Source organism: Vanrija pseudolonga, chromosome 1 (assembly GCF_020906515.1).
Source record: "Vanrija pseudolonga chromosome 1, complete sequence".
Lineage (NCBI taxonomy): Eukaryota > Fungi > Basidiomycota > Tremellomycetes > Trichosporonales > Trichosporonaceae > Vanrija > Vanrija pseudolonga.
The window spans coordinates 2114156-2134138 of NC_085849.1; the positions used below are offsets into that span (position 1 = coordinate 2114156).

Below are 19983 nucleotides of genomic sequence, written 5' to 3' on the forward strand. Positions count from 1 at the left end.
CCCCCTCCGCTCGACACTTATGCATACCCTACACCACACTACGCCTTACCCTCCGCCACAGCGCCAATACCAACCTCGGCCCCGTCGCTCCCCAGCGCAGCCTGGATGAACGCGAGGTCCCAGAGCGCGTCGCGCGGGCCGCCGAAGTTCGTCTGCGCGTCCGCCGTGCCATCAACGGCGGCGCGCACCGCGTCGCCGAACGCAGCGAGCTCGGCCTCGACGCCCGTCACCTTGCCCTCTTTGAACGCGCCCTTTGCCGGGCTGCCCGCGCCCGGCGTGAGCTCGACGGTCCAGCTGCGTCCGTGGTTGACGACGCGCAGCGTCGCGTGCTCGGCGACGACGTACAGCTCGTTCGGGGGGCGCGAGTCGCGCGGCGTGTCCGGGATAGCCCAGGAGAGGATGATTGTGCCGTTTGCCTGGCTGCGCCCGGCGGCGAGGAGCGCGTCCGGGTTGTTCGTGTTCGCGACGGTTGTGGCCTGTCCGTGCGGCGGCACGGCGCTGCCGGCCGGCGGAAGCGCGAGCGCGACGACCGTGTCGTGCGGCACCATGTGCGCGCGGTGCAGGCTCTTGTGCGCGATCAAGCTTGCCGGCGGCGTCGGGAGGACGGTGCGCAGCAAAGCGGCCCAGTGCACGCCGCCATCCAGCAAAAACCCGCCCTGGTACTCTGGTACCGTGCGCCACGTCGTCGCGTGGTAGCTCGCCCCGTCGGGCAGCATCGTCTCAAAGTGCAGCCGGTAGTAGAGGACGTCGCCGACCTCCGGCGCGGACAGCAGGCCGGCGGCGTAGTGGAGCAGCGGCTCGTGCGCGTAGTCTGGGAGAGGCGTGAGTCACTAACCACCGCCGCCGACACCTCGGGCCGAAGTCACCGGCCCCTACTCGACTCACTCTCCGCGACGCGCCACACGATCCCCTCGGGCTTGTACTTGCTTTCCCACTCGTCAATGAGGGCGCGCGCCTCGGCGACGTCCCGCCCGAGCGGCTTCTCGCTAATGACGTGCTTGCCCGCGGCCCACGCAGCGCGGATGATGGCCGGCTGCGCCGTGATGGGCAGGACGAGGATCACGGCGTGGACGTCCTTGTCGGCCAGGACAGACGCCAGGCCGTCGTCGCCAAAGGCCACGGCTGGGCCCGTCGCCTCGCCATGCGGCAGCCCGCCGAGCTCGGCGGCCGCGGCGCGCAGCTTGCTCGCTGAGCCCTCGGACCGCGACCACACAGTCTTGATGTGTAAGTTCGATACCTCGCGCAGCGCGGGCAGGTACGAGTTGGTCGCGAACAGCCCCGAGCCGAGGAGCGCGGCCGTCACTGGCTTTGTCGAGGTCATGGTGCTAGTGTGGGGACTTGGGGGAAGGGAGTGGCTGGCCGACTGGCATACGCGCGCACACCAGTTATATACCTCCCCCAATCTGGCCCATGGCATCATCATCAACCCGCTATTGCCCCGGCGCCGAGCGGGCCAAACGCCGCTCACCTACCCGTCCATTGCCGCCGGCAAAACTGCTCATCTGCTAAAGATGGACAATCATGTAGCATCAGATATGGCTACCTAGTGCAGCTTGTACGCTTCTGCCATCTTGGCAAGAATGTCCGCCTCGTGCACGCGCCACTCGGCAGTCACCTGCTTGGTCACCTCGCGCATTCGCACCGGGTCAATGTGCTTGACCTGCACCGCCAGCCCCGCCGAGATGGGGCGATGGTCACTGACGTTGATCTCATACCGCTGGTAGTTGATCGCCTTGAGGCGCGACGTGCGCGTAAACAGGATGCGGTCGCACCATGCGGGCACTCGTCGCTTTTCACTGCTGTCGTAGTTGTCCGTCCCCGGGTCGTACTTGTACGTCGGCGGGAACGTGATTGGCGCTTCGGCAAACGACCTCAGGCGGAACGCGTGGTTCGCTCGCATCTCTCGGCGGAGCTGGTCCCGCTCGAGCAAGTAGGCGAGATCGCCGACGTCAATCATGCTCTCGACAAGATCGCGCCGCTGGTCGATGCGGTAGTTGAGGTCACCGCTGAACACGACCATCTCGTGGTCTAGCACGCCTGTGCCGTCGCCACCACGCACGTACGGCAACGTGTCCGCTGGCGGGAAGATGGCCTTGTCCTCCATGATCGCGGCGATATCCGCATTTCGCGCTCCTTTGTGGCTCTGTCCAGCAGCCAGGTGCACATTGATGAAGCAGATCGACGTGTCGTCGACTACCATGCGCGCAAAGATGGCTCCCTTGTTGCCATAGATGCCTCCGATGCCACTGCCGTCAGCCCATGCGCAGGCATCAAGACTCACCGCTTGACTGTCGTGATGTGCACATCTCGCAGGCTGTTCTTCAACGACGACTTGACGAACATGCAGCTGAACAGGCCGACAAGCTGCTCCGAGTGCACCTTGACGTACTGCGACTCGGCTGTCGAGATCTGCCCGACAGCCGACTGCAGCTTGTCCGCCCACGCGCGGTAGGCACCAGACACCGTGTCCTTTGTGGCTCCGCCGCTGTCCTTGCCCTTGCTCCCAAACAGGAACGTTTCTGAGGAGTTAGACACTGTTTGGTCTGCCAACTCACTGGCTGTAAGCTTCTTATCCGTCAACGGGATCGTCTCCTGGAACCCGAACACGATGATATCCGGCGACTCGACCGAGTGCAGCAATTCGTTGAGGAAGTTGGCATTCTGGGGCGGACCAGACAGCTCGCTTGGCTTGGCGCTGTCAATGTTCCACGAGCACACCAGCGCACGAATTTCGCGAAAGTCGCAATAATCAGGCTGCCGGTCTGTCAACCGTTTCCCAGTCCAGTCGACAGCCAACAGCCCGTCCCAGGCGTGCAGCACGTCTCGGGAACACGACCATAGCATGAAGCGGCCCGTCGAACTGATACCCCAGGGGTCTGCCACCAGCGTGTGGCAAGGCTGGTCACTGAGGAGTTAGCAGTTGCATGTTTTGCACAACTCACGGATGTGCCGTCCAGACGTTGGTGACGATCCATGGCTTGGGTGTAATGTCATACACGTGAATTTGGCCCTTCCTGTTACCTGCCCACAGGCGTTCTCCCACACCCTCAAGTGAGAGGATGTCTGTCGACGAGATCTTGAGGACTTGTTGACACTCGAGTTCATCTCCCAGTGTCCATATCGAGACGTAGCCACCTTCATGGCCGAGGAAGACCCTGTCTGGATCCATGGGCATGACTGTCGCCGAGGTCGCGGCACCAGCCCACTCCGATGTAAGCGCCATCTGGGGCGGAGGCGCGGTGCCAGGGGCACAGGGATCATAAACGCGGATCGCCGGTCCTCGAGCCCCAGAAGACGCCGTAGTGGAACGCACTGCTGGAGCAGTGGCTGTCCATAGGCGCCCCCGAATCATCTTGGCAAACGTCACCTTGTCTGAGAGACGGACGGTTCGCAGCAGCTTTGCGGGGTCTCGCTTTGGAGTTCCCTGCTCGACCTCAAACACGTGCACTTTGCCGATATCGTCGATCGTGAGGATATTGTTGTGGCTCCGCAAAATGTGCGTAACCGCTCCGGAATGAATCGACGGCTTCTGGCTTGTCACCTCTCCGGTCATGACATCCAACTCCCACACGTGGCCGTCCTTGGTTCCACACCAGACGAAGCGGCCTTCCTGCTCTGCCGTTTCTCCAGGCCGGAAGCACATGGCAGTCACACGCGGATCCTTGACACGGAAGTCGAGACCAGTGTCCTTGAGCTCGAGCGTGTGGATTGGCCGGTCGTCGAAAGTTGTGTCGAACACGCGTACCTGGTGATGCGCGACGCATGTGTATTTGCCGTGGACAGCGAAAGCCGTGATTCCAGTTGTCAGAGACATCTTGATATCTGGAGAGTAGTGCGGAGGCCGCCGGTTGGCCTCTGAGCTGTCGGCATGCTCGTCAAGCAGGCGCTGCGCCATCGAATTGATGTGTTGAACAGGTCCGCCCTCGTCGTCGTCGTCTTCTGAAAAGTCACCAGACCCACTGCGCGGAATGGAGCTGTTCGAAGAATCGGGTTGAAGTCGTGGGGCAATAGCTCCACGCTTGGCAGTAACTGTGCCGTTTCGCTTTGGTGGCGGGCCTACTGACGCAAGGCTGGTTGCTGAGCGCGTTGGTGGGGGTGGAGGATGGTATGCAGAGCTATCGTCCGTCATCGATCCCTGGCGTAGAGTCGAATTCGAAGACGCCTGGGATGGGGTGATTGAAGCTACACTGTTTTGCCTGACCGGGAGACGGGGCGGAGTGGCGCCTGTGGGCGGCAGTGTTGCCTTACGCTGCGGTAATGGTGGCTTCGACACGTCAACAGGAGGCACAGCCGTCGTTGGGATGACGGTCGGGGCTGCTGGCTTGTTCCCAGGAAGCGGTGGTTTGACCACTTTTGGTGGTGACGCTGCGATCTCGGGCGTGGCCGCTGCTTTTGGTCGCGGGGGAGTAGGCGGGATAGCCACAGCTGCTGTCGCCGGACGTGGTGGTGGTGGTCCAGGCCTGTCATCTGAAGGCTGTGACGTGGGGGCGGTGGAAGCGTTAGGGCGCCCGGTAGGAATAGGTGGTGGCGGCCCCATTGAAGCATCTGCTGGCGGATGCCCTTCCTCGACTTTGCGAGCCGGTGGAGGAGGTGGCACGGCACGACCAGTGTGCACCGGGGCTGTCGTCGCATCCGCAGGAGCTGCCACACTCAGTCGACGGGGAGGTAGGCTGGGCACCGAGTCGGCAGCTGAAGGGGAAGGCCGAGGAGGAGGTGCCGCCTCTCCCACCACTGTTGGCTTTCGAGCAGGTACTGCTGGCCTCTCGGCAACCACAGGTATTGGCTCAGCGGCAGCAGGGCTAGCAGCAGGCTTGGCAACTAGTGGTGGCGGTGGAGGAGGGCGATGAAGAGAAGTAGCTGGGGCGGGCGATGAGGAACGCGAGATGTTGGGCGTTGTCGCCGGCGAAGCGGTCAGCCCGCCGGCGGTGACGTCGGCCATTTTGGCTGGCGAAGCAGATCTTGACGTCGGCGGCGGCGGTGCCGGGCCCTTTGCACGCACGGCTGTGGACTGATCATACTTGGGGCCGGCCGGGCCTGCAACCGGCGCAAAGACAACTGCCGTCGATGCCGGATGTGTGGGCTTTGAGGAAGGTGGCGGTGGGGGTGGTCGCTTGAGTGCTGCTGGGTTGTCACCCGCCGTCTCCTTGGGTGCATCTTTCGACTCCTCTGACTGAGCCAATTCCTCCGGGACAGCAACACGCGGCGCATCGAACGACACTCGCCTGGAGCTCGAAGGGGAGCTAGAAGCGGGCCTGGGCTGGATCGACACTGCCCCAAAGCGTTCCCGCAGCGCCTTGACGGACGGGGCAGGCTCATCGCCAATATCCTCGGGCTCAGCCGAAATGGGTGTTGAGAGGACGATGCTCACTGGCGGCGTTGTCGGCTTGTCTGCGGTGTGGACTGGTGGCAGCCGTGGTTTAGGTGGCGAGGCAGCGGGCGAAGTGGCCAGGGGAGAGGAGGTGAAGGGCGATGAACGGCCCGGTGCTAGCGACGGAGCCGAGATACCGGGTGAGCCAACTCTTGGAGGCCGTGCCCCTGCACCAGGAATAGGCAGTGGCCTGCTTGAAGGCGACTGGCTTACGGGAGACACCGATTTCGAGGACACGGGCAGTGCGGACTGCGGAGGTCAGTGAGCTGGTCAGCATCAAGGGACTCACAGTCACCGTTGCACCGCTCTGAATGACCGGTGATGACGACGTCGGCGAGGCTGTTTGGGCCTGCGTCGGTGTCGGCGTCGCTCCAGCGGCCGCGGTAGTTACAACGGCCGGCGAGGCAGGCCGATGTGGCCGTAAACCGTGGAGGGGGTGGGCGGCGACCGAGTGCACTCCGTGCGCGAGCGTCTCGAACTTTGAGCGCAGCGAAGCGATGGATACATGGTGGTGCTCCTCGTCGTCGGCGTCCTCGCCAGCCTTGGCGACTTTAGGTGTGGCATCAGGCACTGGAAAGTCGGTAGGCGCGCCCATGGTTGGAATTTACGAGCGCGACGAGGATGCAGGCAATGTCGAGGAGGAGGCGCGGATGGCCGAGGAAAGTGGAGGTGGGTGGGGCTGAGGGCTGGGTCGTGGGCGGCAGGCTGTTCACGGCCGCATCATGGCGCGCGTCGGCGGGTGGAGGGAGGGCAAGAGGGAGAGGGATAGTGCTGGAGGAACAGGCAAGCTGATGGCTTTGATGCACGGCTGAGATCTTGTGCGTGTTGAATGTGTGACAGAGAGGTGCGATGCTGATGCTTTGAACGGGAGGATTGAGAGGCAGCTGATGATCGGGCATTCACAGTCGCGCGGGGAAGTTGTGCGGGGTAATCACGGCCACTGACGACCAACCCAACACACAACAAACCAAACTGCACAAAGCACAGCAAGAGCGATAACAACAATAACAAAGGTGTTTACATCTACGGCTTCTTGTCTGTGCACCACATCACCTTGTCGTACAGGAATGCACGCCCTTTGTCGACATTTGATCGCAGTTTCACAGTTGTTTCTATTGTTATTACAAAAGTGTGGATTAACCACAGCGCCACATTAACACTCCGGCCTAATCCTAATACAAGTCACGTTAAGTCATCCTCCCATTTACCCTTCCTTTGACCTTCCCTGCAATCTCGAAAGTCGAGGCATCTCGGTTGTGGCCTCGTCGGCTGGCTGCTCCTGCTTGTCCTGTCCTCGCTGTCGTGTGGATCACTCGCAACAACACTTCTCCTACTCTTTCCTCCTCTTTGCTTCAGCACCCCCGGCATTAATACCCCTTCGCGAGTGTATCCTCAATGTCGCACGGTCACGGGATACCAAAGCACCGTCAGCTTCCCGACAAGGAGGCAAAGCTCTTCAAGGAGCTCCTCGTAAGTGGATCCTTGCTCCATCGGCCATCTCCCGGCTTTACTGACGTCCAACTAGACATACTATGAGCTCAAGCAGTACAAAAAGGGCCTCAAGGCCGCCGACACCATCCTGAAGAAGCTTCCCAACCATGGAGGTGAGCTGAACGTTCCTTCACTCAAGCTGACAACAGAAACCATCGCCCTCAAGGCGCTGACCCTCCACTCGTCGCTCCCCTTCCCCGCCACGGCTGCGTCGCAGCCCAAGGCTGAGGAGGCCGAGGAAATGGCCCGCACTGCTGTTAGGAAGGACATTACCAGCCACATCACATGGCACGTCCTCGGCATCTTGGCCAAGACGCGCCGGGACTGGACCGAGGCGAGCAAGGCGTTCGTCATGGCCCGCAAGCAGGACCCGGTGAGCTATGCGAACCTTGTGGAGGTGGCAGCTCTGACACTATCAGGACAACATCCCCGTCCTCCGCGACGCCATTGCCCTGTCGACTCACACGCGCAACTACAAGCAGGCTTTGGAAGCTCGGCACCACTACCTGCTTCTCCGACCGCAGATCCGCTCTTCGTGGCTCGGCCTCATGGTCAGCCACGAGCTCGTCGGCGACTACGACGAGGCGATCCGGGTGTACGACAGCCTGCAGGACACGCTGAAGAAGGACGGCGCGACGGGACCGGAGCAGGCTCAGACCCTCCTGCATGTCATCCGGGTGTCCATCCAGGCTGGCAAGTTCCAGGACGCCAAGGACCGCCTCGAGAAGGGCCTCCATGACGGTGTTATCAGCCCCCGTGGTGAGGCTGCCGAGATCAAGGCCCAGCTCCTTGTCGAGCTCGGCCGCCAGGAGGAGGCCGAGGACGCGTACCGTGCTCTCCTGGAGCAGAACCCGGACAACCTCGCCTACTACGGTGGATTCCTTCGCAACCGTGGCCTTGACATCTGTGAGTGTGATGGGTCGCTTCTGGTGTGCTAACAAGCGCAGCTCAGAAGCTTGATGACGAGGCGATCGCCAAGGTGCTCAAGAGCCTCGACGCCTTTGCCGAGACGTACCCTCGCTCCACTGCTCCTCGCCGCCTTGCCCTTGACGTCGCCACCGGCGCCGGGTTCAGCAAGCGTGCGCGCGAGTACCTTGTCCGTGGCCTCGAGCGTGGTGTCCCCTCGCTCTTTGTCGACGTCAAGGGCGTGTACGGTGACCAGGCCAAGCTTGCCGCCGTCGGCGAGATCATTGCCGACATTGTCGACAAGGTCAAGGCCGATGCGTCGCTCCACGGCGATGACACTGTCCCTCCGCCGACCACGCTCCTCTGGGCTCACTACTTCCAGGCCCTCCACGTTGTCCACCCTCTCAACCTGAACCCCGACCATGCCCGTGCTCTCCAGCTTCTTGACTTTGCTCTTGAGCACACGCCCACCCTCCCCGAGATCTACATGGCCAAGGCGCTCGTGTACAAGCGCGCTGGTGATGTGCAGCTGGCGGCCGAGACGATGGAGGAGGCGCGCCTCCTTGATGGCCAGGACCGCTTCCTCAACGGCAAGGCTGCCAAGTACTGGCTCCGCGCTGGTCACATCCAAAAAGCCGAGGAGCTCCTCGCGCTGTTCACCAAGAAGGACGTTGGTGCCGTCCAGGACCTGACGGACATGCAGAGCCTGTGGTTCTTGCAAGAGGAGGGTGACGCCCACAAGCGTAACGGCAAGCTTGGCTTTGCGCTCAAGCGCTACCAGTCGCTCGTGACCGTGTTCCAGGAGTACGAGGACGACCAGTACGACTTCCACTCGTACTGCATGCGCCGCATGACGCTTAACGCGTACATCTCGCTTCTGAAGTACGAGGACCAGCTCCGCACCCACCCTGCGTTCTTCAACACGGCCCTGTCGGCCATTGACATCTACGTCAAGATTGCCGACGACCCCAGCTTGACAGTTGAGAAGCTCAGTGAGTTGCCGAGATGCAATTGGTGCTAACTCCCAGCTCCCGAGCAGGAGGCCGAGCGCAAGAAGGCGGCGAAGAAGGCGCAGAAGGCCGAGCAGAAGGCCAAGAAGGCGGCCGCGGCCGCTGGCGACGGCAAGAAGGAGGACGCGCCTGTACCTGATGCGGACCCGCGCGGCGACGTCTTGCTAAAGACCGAGACTCCCATCGCGGACGCGCTCAAGCTGTGGGCCCCTCTGGAGAAGCACCACGCTGGGCGTGCCGAGACGTGGCTTGCGGGTTACGAGCTGCACGTCAGGCAAAAGCAGTACGTCCTCGCGCTGCGGGACCTGCGCGAGGCTGCCGCGATTGACAAGGAGGCTGCTGGCCTCCTCCCTGCGCTCGTGCACTTCCGCCAGACCATCGCAGCGGCGAATGACGTCTCCGAGCCCGTCCGTGCGGCCATTGCCGAGGTCCTCCCCACTCTCATCTCAGACAAGCCTGCGGCTGAGCTCGTCGCGGTGTCGCTTGCCGCGTACCCCGCCTCCCCTGCCCACATCCTCGCGGCTGGCAAGGCGCTCCAGGTGTCTGGCGCGCCCGCCTCGGAGGTCCGCAGCGTCCTCGCCGGCCTCGCTGCCGCCGGCACACCACCATCCGTGGCTACCATGCAGGCGGCCGTGGCTCTCCTCGGCGCCAGCACACCCGAGGGTGACGCTCTCCGCGCCGACTTCCGCAAGAGGTTACCCCTTGCGTGGGCATTCGCGACCGCCGACGAGATCGACGCACGCGCCAAGGCCACCGCTGCCGCTGCCGAGCCCGTGGCCGCCACCGTCAAGGCCGACGTCTAGACACGTAAGAGATAGCTAGATACATCTGTTGTAGGGGATCTGGCAACATGCATGGCTGGTCACTATGAGTCGCGCTGTGCGTGCGCGGTGCTACGTTTCGTTTCTATCTCTACGCCGAGTCGACCCACTCGATCTGGCCCGCGATGGCGATTGTGGACGGGAGCTTGCCTGGGCTGGGCGAGAGCACGGTGTACTTGCGCTTGAGCGCATCGACGCCCGTGATGACGACAAACCCGAGCACCTCGCGCCAACCAATCTCCTCGCGGAAGGGGACCTCGTCCTCCTCGAGCTCGACCTTGCCGGCGACAGCGTCGAGCGTGTCCTCGCCTTCTTCCTCCTTTACTTCTTCCTCCTCCTCGACCTTGACCTTGTCCTCCGGCACGATCTTGTCCTCGGGCGTGATGGCCACGATGGCGAGCACGGTGTTGAGGAGGCGGACGACGTGTGCTGGTCCGCCAGGATCGACACGGGTCAGTCTCGTCGGCGAGAGAATGTGCGTCGAACCAAGCGGCAGGGCGGAGGTGGGTGCAGCCGAGCCCTCGCCTACGCGCAGGATATGCAGCGTGTCCCAGCCGATCTGGAACGAGTATGGCGAGAGTGAGATGCCGAGGGGTACTGTGCGCCCCACTAGTTTGCTGAGGTTGGCGGGCAGCGCCGGCTCGCCATAGAAGTACGAGCGCACCTGCGCAGCGTGCACGACCTCGCGGTAGGTGTCGTCGACGTCGACCACGCCACCCGACTTGGGGATCTGAATGACCTTGACGTTGCGCGACTCGAGCAGGCGGCTGAGCTCGACGGTGAGCTTTTCTTGCCCGATGACAAGGACGACGTCGACTGGGGGTCAGCTTCGTCTCGGAAACAGGAAGCTCACCTTCGAACGCGTCGACCGCCTGTGTGAGGAGGGGATACCGCGCCTTGGGGTTCTCCTTTGTCTGACCAAGTGTCGGGTTTGTGAACGAGCTTGGCGCGTCTACAAACAGGCCCGAGGCGAGCACTGTAGGGTCCTTGGCGCACCGCGCGGACCACGCCTCGCCCATCGCCGTGACCAGCTTGGTCCAGATGGGAAGCCCGCGGGTCGTGGGCTCCAGTCCGCCATACCACCATCCCAAGGTGGACACGTCTGCACTCAGCGTGTTGGACGGGACGGATGCAGGCGGAGAGCCGAACGGATGCGCGAGGTGGTGCGTTGGCAGCGGGTGTGTGGGTGTCGCGAGGGACAGGGTGCCGGGGATGAGGTTTGATGGCTGCGTGGTGTCAGTGGCTCATATGTCATGCAAGGAATAGCCATCACTCACACTTGCTGGGTCGAGGCCCGCGACGCCGACGTTCCACCCCAGCCCCGAGCCGAGGGCGAGGTTGACGAGGTTCTTGACCACCGTCGTCTTGCCCGAGCTCGGTGGGCCGAGGACGAGCACGCGTGGGCCGCGCGCTGTGGGGTCACTCGCCTGCCCTCGGCGCGCAAGAATTCGCAGGCGCTCAAGGGCGAGGTGGAGCGAGTTCAGGTGGGGCTGGGTCGTCGAGGTTGAGGTGTATTGTGATGCCGGGTAGGTGGACACTGACCAGGTTAGCAGAGTCAAAGAGCGCACACCTACCTTCCAATCGCGCCTCGCTTGGGCTGTAGACGGCCGACTTGGTATTCCGGTAGATCGGGTACCATGTCGTCGGGGGCAGCTCCTCGCCGTTGATATAGACCGGGTCGTTGGTGTGCACCTGGAGCGGTCAGTGTTGTCAGTGGGGGACTGCTGCGAGGGGAAGAACACTGCGTGTCCAGCCAGTACATCGCTGTGTATATAATGGGGGTCGTGGAGAGGTAAGTGACAGCGAGGGGAGACGAGAGTCGTGTTAGCGCGTGTCGTCGAGTCGAGCTGCTGCAGTTGCTGCACTCACCAGTGTTGTTGCCACCCAGCCGCCGCTCTGCCACCTCGCCTCGCTCAGTCGCGACTCACCCTAATCGCAATGTTCTCGTCAGCCTCGAGCTCGAAGCGCCACTCGGAGCCCGTCTCGAGATGCAGGATGGCCTGCTCGCCGTCGTCAGTCATGGCTCTGAGGTGGACTGCGTCGAGCTGGGCAAAATGAGAGCAACGACAAGGACAAGGACAATGTGGATGCAGCAGTTGATTGTTGCAACCCATTTCAGTTGTGGAAAGAGAGGATCAGGCGGGATCAAATTTCCACGTGGAACTTGGGGACCCCACGCTAAGCTGTCCCGGTTAAATGACGCAGGACGTCGCCGCCGCCGCTGGTGGGTGACAGTCACCACCAAGACACTCTCACTCTCTCACTTGCGTTGTCGCTTCTCACCGTCCCCCTCGTCGCGACTCGAGATAGTGCGACGACGCTGACATCAACAACACCCCGCCACTACACGGCGTCTTCACCAGTACGCCGCACTCCCTGCACCAAGGCACCGCTGACCAGCCTCAGTGTCCAACCTGGCCACCCGCCGGCTCAGTGCGTCGTCGCGTGTGCAACCGCAGCTGACATGCAGTGAAGGAGCTCAGCGACATCAAGCTCAACGGCACGCCGATGGGCATCGAGCTCCTCTCGGCCGAGAACATGGAGGAGTGGTTCTTTGGCATCTCGGTGCTCGGCGACGAGACGGTGTACAAGGTGAGTTAGTTGTGTGGAGGGGCGAGGAAGGAAGGCGCTGATAGCCAGGGGGAAAAGTTCGCACTGAGGATCAAGTTTGGAGACAGATATCCCATAGAGTATCCAGAGGTGGGTGCTGTTACGTGATGGCGGCCAGCACTCACACTCCAGGTCACGTTCGTCGCAAACGACAAGTACAAGCCGCCAGTCCACCCGCACATTTACACCAACGGGCATGTGTGCGCGTCCATCCTTGGTGAGTTGCAGCTGGCTTCTGACCACAACTGACGCACAGGTCCTGAGTGGTCGCCTGGTGAGCTATTTGCCTTCGTCCTTCTTCCAGCTCACACCCTAGTCCTCAACGCCGTCTCCGTCTGCATCACGATGCAGTCGATGCTGGCGTCGTGCAAGAAGAAGGAGCTGTACGTGGACCGCTCAAGACGTCGCTGACATCCAGGCCAAAGGGCAACGACAGCTACGTCGCGAGAGCCCCAGTCAACCCCAAGCAGACCCGCTGGGTGTACCACGATGATGTGAGCTGCTTCAAACAATATCCAGCTGACAGTCAGACGGTGTAGTTGCCAGCGAGGCTGTGCTAGACCTAGAGCGCCAGCTCCCAACGGATCGGCGTGCTCGCGTGCTCATTCGAACCAGCGCGAGCAACAGAAGTACGCCACACATCATCCGCCATCCGCCATCTCCCCCCACCCCCATGACATTCACGCGTTCTGTATACCCCACCCCAGTTTTGTACCACCCCCCATGGCCGTCACTCGCACCCTCCGGCCCCGGCCCCATTGTAGCACCATGTGCGCATGAAATCATTATGCCATTACTATACAGTCGGGTCTATACTATACCTAGCGCGCCAGGCTGCCAAGTCTTGCGAGCGAGTCTTCCGAGACCTCGGCTGGAGGGGTTAGCTGGGGCGTTCGGGGGATCGCGCAGCTACTCACCCTCTTCAATGGCGTCCGACTGGGCGACCTGAGCAGCGAGTCAGCACGCGTCGAACAGCACAGCAAACGGCGCAGTCTGGATGCAATAAGAGAGGTCCCCAGTCATAACCCCCCCACCCCGCAGGCGGGTGTGAGCTCGGCCCGTATCAGGCTCGAACCCACGGCCAGGCGTCCGACAGGCCACACTCTATCGGGCGGGTGGCTCTCACTAAACCACTGCTCCTAGCCGCAGTGGTGTGTGTGCGCATGCGGCATGGGTGCGGCGAGCGAGAGTGCGAGGGTGCGGGCGTCGACGCCGCGTCGCGTGCCTGCCTCCATACACGGCGAACACTTACAATCTTCAGCACGGCCTTCTTGGACGACTCCTGCAGCTCGCCAGCGATGATGAGCTCGTCGAGGATCTGAACGTCAGCTAGGCCTTGCAGATATCGAGACTAGCTCACAGCATACGCCTTCTGGAAGTTGAAGATGAGGTCGAGCTCGCAGACCTGGGCATGGGTCAGCTGGCTGCTTCTACCCACTACGCGGAAGCAGCTCCACCCACGTTGCCAAAGTATCGGTCCAGCACCTCGACGTAGCGGTGGATGACCTCGAGCGTGATGAGCTCGTTGTCGCCCGGCGTGATGGACGTGATGAAGAAGAGGGACGCGTAGCGGCGGTAGATGACCTTGGTGTCTGGGTGTCGTGTCAGCGGCGTCGGGGTGTTGTCGGCGCTGCTGCGGGAGAGCCAGCATACCACCGCAGCGCGCGGCTCACGCCTCCCGCTGCTGCTCTACCCACCCTTGTACTCCAAAAAGTTGCACATCCGTGTCCGGCGCGCGAGCACGAGCTGGGTCACGTCCTTGACGATCTTGGCCTTGGTCTTGGACGGCAGCGTCTGGAACCACTTGGCGAGGCGGACCTTGCCTGGGGGTTGTCAGCGGGCACAGCAGAGACCACTCACCCTGCCGGGACACGAGCATGACATAGTTGATCATGGCGGCGGTGGTGGTGGTGGGATGAGGAGTGTATGTTGTGAGTCAGACGTTATGTTGGTCGACGTCGAGCTTGTCGGCGGCGGTGGTGGTTCGTGGCCCTCAGGGTTTGTCGCGTGGCGTCGTTTCGCGTGGAGGTCGTCCATTCCGCCTGACCCGTCTCTGCGCGCTGCGATTGTTGTTGCTCTTCCCATCTCACCTTGACCACGTCTCCACAATGGCAGCAGCAAGCACCACCGCTTCCCCGGCGGACGAGCTGCACGCGCTCCTCTCTCGCGAGACTGCAAAGACAAAGCTGCGGCGGCTGGCGGTAAGCACGCCTCTCTCATCGCTCTAGCTCAGTCAGCTAACCTCCCTCGCCGCCCAGTCGCACGCCGCGCCGCCGTTCAACCCAGTCTGCGCACACACGACCCTCGCAGCATGCCGCGAAGCCAACGGCACCGAGTGCGCGCGCGCACACTTCGAGCCCATCATCCGGCCCTACACCGACCCGTCGCTAGGCTACTGCTCGTACTTGAACATGTGCTACGGCGAGCCCATGTTCGCGGGCAACCCGAGCCTGGGCGAGGCGGGCGGTGCGCGGCCCGGCACGAAGGAGTGCAGGTGGGTGTAGCTTCTTAGTGCGTGCTGAACCGCCAGATATCTTCACTTCCAGGTCGCGCCGGCCGCGCAGCGCGACGCCGTGCCGCCCCCGTCGCCCGTGCCCATTCCCCTCCCGGCGTCGGCGCGCGCCCTCGGCCCAGGCGACGACGAGCGTACCGCCCAGTGGGTCAACTGCGATATCCGCAACTTTGACTTCTCCGTCCTTGGACAGTGCGTTTGGTGCTGGGGCACAGCAAGCTGACGCCGCCAGGTTCGGCGTCATTGTCGCTGACCCGCCTTGGGACATTCACATGTCGCTGCCGTACGGCACGATGACGGACGACGAGATGCGCACGATGCCCGTCGCGGCGCTGCAGCCCGACTGGGGCATCCTCGCGCTCTGGGTGACGGGGCGCGCGATGGAGCTCGCCCGCGAGCTGTTCAATGTGTGGGGGTACATCCGCGTCGACGAGCTCGTGTGGGTCAAGACCAACCAGCTGCAGCGGCTCATCCGCACCGGCCGGACAGGCCACTGGCTCAACCATACCTGCGAGCACCTGCTCGTCGCGCTCAAGCGGCCCGCGAGCCACCCGCGCGGCGCGCCAGTCCCGTGGGATACGCATCCGGGGCTGCAGGCGCTCCGACGAGGCGTGGACACGGACGTCGTCGTCGCCGAGGTGCGCGAGACGAGCCGCAAGCCCGACGAGACGTACGGCGTGATTGAGCGTCTCGCGCCGGACGGCCGTAGGCTCGAGCTGTTCGGTAGGAAACACAATGTCCGCCCTGGATGGCTCACGCTCGGCAACCAGCGTACGTTACTCGTCCCTGGGCTGGTGCTAACGTACGCAGTCGGCGACTCGCAGATCACAGAGCCAGACCTCCATGCGCGCCTGGTGGAGCGATACCCGAACCAGAAGTTCAATCTCGTGTCAAAGTAGACTGTTGTACTCGTTGTATATCATGCATTGGTATCGGTGTGCAGGGTATATGTCGTCTCAAGCTACGTGTGCTTACTCAATGGCAATGGACTTGACGGCCCGCTCGACGCCCTCGACGCCGTTGGTGCTCTCCGCGACGCGCAGCTTGCGCTCAAACTTGGGAATGGTGCGCTGGCCCTCAGGCAGCGTAGTGTCGAGCTGGCGCGTACGCTGGGCAGAGTTGAGGCCCGCCTCGAGGCCCTGAAGAAGGGCACATGCTTTCTGGTAGGTCAGCCAACATCGCAACCATCATACCTACGCAGAGATCGTTGCTCGCAATGTATCCACAGCGCTTGCACGTCTCTGGTGGGTTAGCTCCCGGTCGGGTACAAAGCACCCACGCATCGCCTTCATGCTCTTCTGCGTCTTCTGGTCGAGCACAAAGCTCTCGCCAGATCGGATAATGTCCACGATGGCGCTCGGCCGCACCGCCTCGAGGTCCTTGAGGAAGACGCGCGCATGGCCACGGTACGCTGGGTGTGAGCTAAAGTCGGAGGCGAAGCGAGCTCACCATCAGGCGAGTAGATGCACTCGGTGGAGAAGTATGTGAGCTTCTTGAAGTACGCGTACATGACAATTTCCTTCTCGTACGCGTACTTGAAGGGCTTGGAGCGCTTGATCGTGTCTTCCGAGCACGTCGTGACGGCCGTACAGCGCTGCAGGCGCGCGACGTCGCCGCGGAGGATGTTCATGAGCACCGTCTCGGCAATGTCGTCCGCGTTGTGGCCGGTCACGATGTGGTCCACTGCAAGGTCGGCCGCGCCGCGGTCGAGCGCCTGCCGCCGGAAGACGCCGCAGAAGGTACAGTTGTTCTTGCGCCCGACTTGCTCGACGACGCGGTCCATTGTCCACCCGTACAGCTCGTCGTACGACAGGATCTTGAGCGGCAGGCCGTACTCTGCCTGGTTCTGCTTGACCGTCTGGGGAGTTTAGCGGGGAAGGTGAGTCAGGCGGAGAGAAAAACCCACCTCGAGCGAATCATCTCGGTACCCTTTGATCCCCTCGTCGATGGAGAGGAGGTGCAGGTCCAGCCCATAGTCGTACCGCCGGTTCAAGATCGTGAGGACGTGCGCGAGGACAGTAGAGTCTGAGCATGTTAGTTGTGACGCCATCTTCGCCCGACCGCCCGATCTCACCTTTACCCCCACTGGCGCCGATAGCGACGCGCTCGCCGCGCTCAAAGATGCTGCCGCCGCCGAGAGCGCCCGTTGTAATCGTCATGTGCACTTCCTCCTCAAACACCTCAAAGAAGCACTGCTTGCACACCTGCTGGCCCGTCTTTGGGCGCTTGACGAGCGCACGGGCTGTCAAGCAAATCGAGCATGGGGTGGGCATGGCGGTGGTGAGGCCGGTGGTGTCAGGTCTAGGAGGAGACTGTGTCAAGTCGAGGTTTTCCAATGTTCAGTTTCAGTTCAACATTTCGTGGGTGGCAAACAGGGTGGAGTGGGTTGAAGGAAGGAGGGAAGGCACTGCTGCGGTGACTCGCCAGGGTGTCATTTGTAATTTCCCATTAGAGCCACATTTTGTAATTAGCGAGGAGGTGAGCCAACTTGACTCGGCCCAGTCCGAGCCAATTCGATTGGGACATTCCCCCCCCCCCTTGCCCTGTCCAGGCCCATCTCGCCAGTCCTCCCGTCGTCATAACCCTCACTCACTCACTCACTCTCACTCCATCCACCCTCCCCTTCGACGTCACAACTCTCTCATCACACCTTCAACCAACAACCGGCAGTCGTATCATCTCACGGTCAAGTACGCACGGCACCCGCACTCACCGCTTGACCCACCCACCTCGCCACCCACCATGGCCACTTCTGACCCTCCAACGGGTCAGTCGGAGACCTCCACACCGCGCCCGTCCGACGCGCCGCTGCCCAGCAACTCGGAGCCCCTCGAGCTCGCCTGCCCATGCCTCAACGTCACCGTCCAGGCGCGCGTCCCCGCAACGCTGCTGGACCGTGTTGCCAAAGGACCCTCGGGATTCAAGGTGGGCGAGACTGAGCCCATCTATCTCCCACCCAACGCCGAGACTATCGTGAGTAACACCGAGACGGGCGGGGGCTCCACTGACCGACGCGCTAGCGTGAGCCTGTATTCTCGACGTTTGAGCGCGATACAACGAGAGGGAGGTCAGTACCAAGCGACCAGGAGCTCTCATGGCGCAAGTGCTGGCTATGCTCGACTCGTGTGTTCGCCGCCAAAGGGGTGCAGCAGGGCGACATTGCCCCGGCCGACGCTTGGGTCGAGACTTCATTTGCCGATGGCGTGGTGGTGAGTGTGCGACCGGGGAAGGAGCTCACACGCCTTAGTTTGGCGATGCCCTCGAAGAGATAAAGGCGCGCACTAGACTCCCACACACTGGCCTCGTGCTCGACCTGCCCGACCACTCGACCTTTGGCCGACCGCCAGTGATCAACACTGTCCAGCCATATGGTGGACCTGAGGCGCCTGTCCTGCTCCCACCAGTGCCGGACCCCTTCTTCCTTCCGCCCCCGTTCATGCCAAGCCACCCGTATCTCCACGACCTGTGCAAGGCGGCTGTGGAGAGCCTAAACGACAAGCACGCCAAGATTGAGCGCGAGATCAGCGCGTACATTGCTGCGCGCAACGTCGAGATGCGCCGTGTCGAGGACCAGACGCGCGCAGAGGTCGAGACTCTGTGGAACCGTTACATTCGTGGACCCGGCGCTGGCGAGGTCACTGACCGGCGGCGAGGGTCTATTGTCCCGACCACGTCAAGCTCGCGCTCGCCCTCTCGTTCGAGGGTGGCATTTGATACGACAGGCAGCAGGCCAGCGGCGCCGGCGGCTGCCGAATCACCAGCTCTAGTGAGCGTGCCGCCACCGGCTTCTCGCGCCACTGGCGCCATCGGCACTGCATCACTCTTGTCCGCCTCCCTGAGCGCCAACGCCTTCCATGCGCCACCGCCACGAGCAGCTCGGAACGTTAATGAGGACGAGTTTGAGCAGCTGACCAAGAGCATTTCGAACGAGCCTGGTGTGTCGCGCGAGGTGGCCATGAGCTTTGCGTTCCAGACCATCGAGGAACACATGGGCGCTGCAGCCGCCGCGTCGACCTCGTCGCACCGCCGCAAGGCCGAGGCACACCGCGAGGCGCGGCTTGAGAAGCAGGAAGAGGAGCAGAAGGAGGACGAGAAAGAGGGTATCGACTCTTGGATTGGCCTGGAGCGCGCACAGGAGCGCCGCCGAGTGCACAAGGCGGAGCAGGAGGAGCATGCTGAAGCCGCCGCTGGTGCTGCTGCTGCCAACGGCGATGGGAGCAAGGAACGCAAGGGCAAGGTCACGTTCCAGGAACCATCAAAGGAGCGACGCGACTCGAAGCAAGAGGAGGAGGAGGAAGAGGTGCTCGATGCTGCGAATGATGATGAGGGTGAGTTTTCGTTCGTATCGCCGCTGATGGTAGACGGCGGCGACGTGTTCGACTTTGAGGACGACACACCAAAGGCACCTGTGGACGAGGTGCCAGTCGAGACGTCTGCACAGGCCAGCCGAATCCGAAGCATGGTCGACAACGACCTGTCACGCACGTTTGCGGCTGATGCGCCGTCGCACCGTGCAGCTTGGCGCAAGTTCGAGGCCAACGAGTCGATGGCCAGTGTGCTGCGGCAGTCGTCTGGGCGGCGTCGCAGCTCGTCTGAAGACGAGGCAGAGGACGAGCCCGACCTCGGCATGGCGCGCAGCATGCCGGTTGCGATTGTCAACCCGCGTGCGTTGGCAAAGAAGGTCGAGCATGGGCACAAGCTACAGCGCAAGACGTCGCTCACCGATCGCACTGGCATGATTGTCCCCGAACTCATCAGTGCGATGCGCGAGCGTCCCGAGCGACGCGAGAGCGTCGACCAGCAGCCTCCTGTTGGCGGGCGCACGATGCGCTCGTCGTCCATCGCCATCAGCGGGTCTGTGCTGGGGCCCGGCCTCGCCCGGCGCAACGTCAGCGGCGAGCGCGAGCGCGAGCAGGTCAAGTCGTACCGCGCCGACCCTGGCGCCGTGTTCGAGTCGCTCGCCGACCGCGACGAGAGCGAGAGCGAGGACGAGGACGCGACGCCCCAAACCAACGGTGCGAGCCGCTTCGTCCCCCCGCACGTTGTTGTCCAGCGGGAGGCGGCAAAGGCCAAGATGGACCCGGACGCGTGGCGCAGCCTCGCGTCGTAGGAGTTAGGAAGGAGAAGTAAGCATGGTGAGAGATACGCGGCACATTTGCCACACACACACAGAGAACAGTTTTGTCATGGATGTAACGAGGCAATGTAGAACAGAACAGGGCAATGCATGTGCGTACGGAATGCTGATGCGGTATGCGCGTGCGG

At 62.5% G+C, this 19983-nt stretch overlaps 9 protein-coding genes across 9 annotated transcripts; 4 read left to right on the plus strand and 5 right to left on the minus strand.

Annotated features, from left to right (window-relative positions):
• Window positions 1–5: 5 nt before the first annotated feature.
• Window positions 6–1343, minus strand: YMR315W (putative protein). Its single transcript, XM_062767255.1, has 2 exons — window positions 886–1343; window positions 6–811 (listed from the first exon to the last, which is right to left on the minus strand). Exons 1-2 carry the CDS (start codon window positions 1319–1321, stop codon window positions 39–41), a joined length of 1209 nt encoding a protein of 402 aa, XP_062623239.1. The 5' UTR covers window positions 1322–1343; the 3' UTR covers window positions 6–38.
• Window positions 1344–1525: 182 nt separating this feature from the next.
• SPAC9G1.10c (putative inositol polyphosphate 5-phosphatasec) lies at window positions 1526–6210 on the minus strand. Its single transcript, XM_062767256.1, has 5 exons — window positions 5658–6210; window positions 2943–5617; window positions 2556–2905; window positions 2282–2519; window positions 1526–2246 (listed from the first exon to the last, which is right to left on the minus strand). Exons 1-5 carry the CDS (start codon window positions 5961–5963, stop codon window positions 1544–1546), a joined length of 4272 nt encoding a protein of 1423 aa, XP_062623240.1. The 5' UTR covers window positions 5964–6210; the 3' UTR covers window positions 1526–1543.
• Window positions 6211–6692: 482 nt separating this feature from the next.
• Window positions 6693–9614, plus strand: NAA15 (N-alpha-acetyltransferase 15, NatA auxiliary subunit). Its single transcript, XM_062767257.1, has 6 exons — window positions 6693–6838; window positions 6894–6972; window positions 7009–7232; window positions 7279–7765; window positions 7807–8757; window positions 8794–9614. The coding sequence occupies exons 1-6, from the start codon at window positions 6764–6766 to the stop codon at window positions 9576–9578; spliced, it is 2601 nt and encodes an 866-aa protein (XP_062623241.1). The 5' UTR covers window positions 6693–6763; the 3' UTR covers window positions 9579–9614.
• CLP1 (mRNA cleavage and polyadenylation factor CLP1) lies at window positions 9611–11667 on the minus strand. Its single transcript, XM_062767258.1, has 5 exons — window positions 11525–11667; window positions 11171–11288; window positions 10874–11133; window positions 10450–10822; window positions 9611–10412 (listed from the first exon to the last, which is right to left on the minus strand). The coding sequence occupies exons 1-5, from the start codon at window positions 11615–11617 to the stop codon at window positions 9688–9690; spliced, it is 1569 nt and encodes a 522-aa protein (XP_062623242.1). The 5' UTR covers window positions 11618–11667; the 3' UTR covers window positions 9611–9687.
• A 168-nt stretch (window positions 11668–11835) lies between these two features.
• On the plus strand, window positions 11836–13002 carry ube2w (putative ubiquitin-conjugating enzyme E2 W). Its single transcript, XM_062767259.1, has 9 exons — window positions 11836–11958; window positions 12003–12029; window positions 12067–12188; window positions 12237–12296; window positions 12339–12423; window positions 12463–12480; window positions 12523–12589; window positions 12625–12700; window positions 12737–13002. Coding segments are annotated over exons 1-9 (465 nt in total). The 5' UTR covers window positions 11836–11957; the 3' UTR covers window positions 12746–13002.
• On the minus strand, window positions 12979–14100 carry vas2 (AP-1 complex subunit sigma-1; the record flags this gene model as incomplete). The annotated part of the gene is made up of 7 exons (XM_062767260.1): window positions 12979–13077; window positions 13124–13151; window positions 13459–13524; window positions 13567–13611; window positions 13668–13798; window positions 13904–14029; window positions 14067–14100. The coding sequence occupies 7 exons, from the start codon at window positions 14098–14100 to the stop codon at window positions 13028–13030; spliced, it is 480 nt and encodes a 159-aa protein (XP_062623244.1). The 3' UTR covers window positions 12979–13027.
• Window positions 14101–14304: 204 nt separating this feature from the next.
• On the plus strand, window positions 14305–15617 carry Mettl3 (N6-adenosine-methyltransferase subunit METTL3; the record flags this gene model as incomplete). The annotated part of the gene is made up of 5 exons (XM_062767261.1): window positions 14305–14407; window positions 14465–14700; window positions 14737–14910; window positions 14951–15489; window positions 15529–15617. The coding sequence occupies exons 1-5, from the start codon at window positions 14315–14317 to the stop codon at window positions 15615–15617; spliced, it is 1131 nt and encodes a 376-aa protein (XP_062623245.1). The 5' UTR covers window positions 14305–14314.
• A 9-nt stretch (window positions 15618–15626) lies between these two features.
• NCS6 (Cytoplasmic tRNA 2-thiolation protein 1) lies at window positions 15627–17053 on the minus strand. The gene is made up of 6 exons (XM_062767262.1): window positions 16793–17053; window positions 16625–16743; window positions 16168–16576; window positions 15998–16129; window positions 15916–15959; window positions 15627–15878 (listed from the first exon to the last, which is right to left on the minus strand). Exons 1-6 carry the CDS (start codon window positions 16989–16991, stop codon window positions 15690–15692), a joined length of 1092 nt encoding a protein of 363 aa, XP_062623246.1. The 5' UTR covers window positions 16992–17053; the 3' UTR covers window positions 15627–15689.
• Window positions 17054–17310: 257 nt separating this feature from the next.
• On the plus strand, window positions 17311–19937 carry LOC62_01G000804 (uncharacterized protein). The gene is made up of 4 exons (XM_062767263.1): window positions 17311–17691; window positions 17739–17927; window positions 17966–19046; window positions 19080–19937. The coding sequence occupies exons 1-4, from the start codon at window positions 17461–17463 to the stop codon at window positions 19826–19828; spliced, it is 2250 nt and encodes a 749-aa protein (XP_062623247.1). The 5' UTR covers window positions 17311–17460; the 3' UTR covers window positions 19829–19937.
• The last annotated feature ends 46 nt before the right edge of the window (window positions 19938–19983 follow it).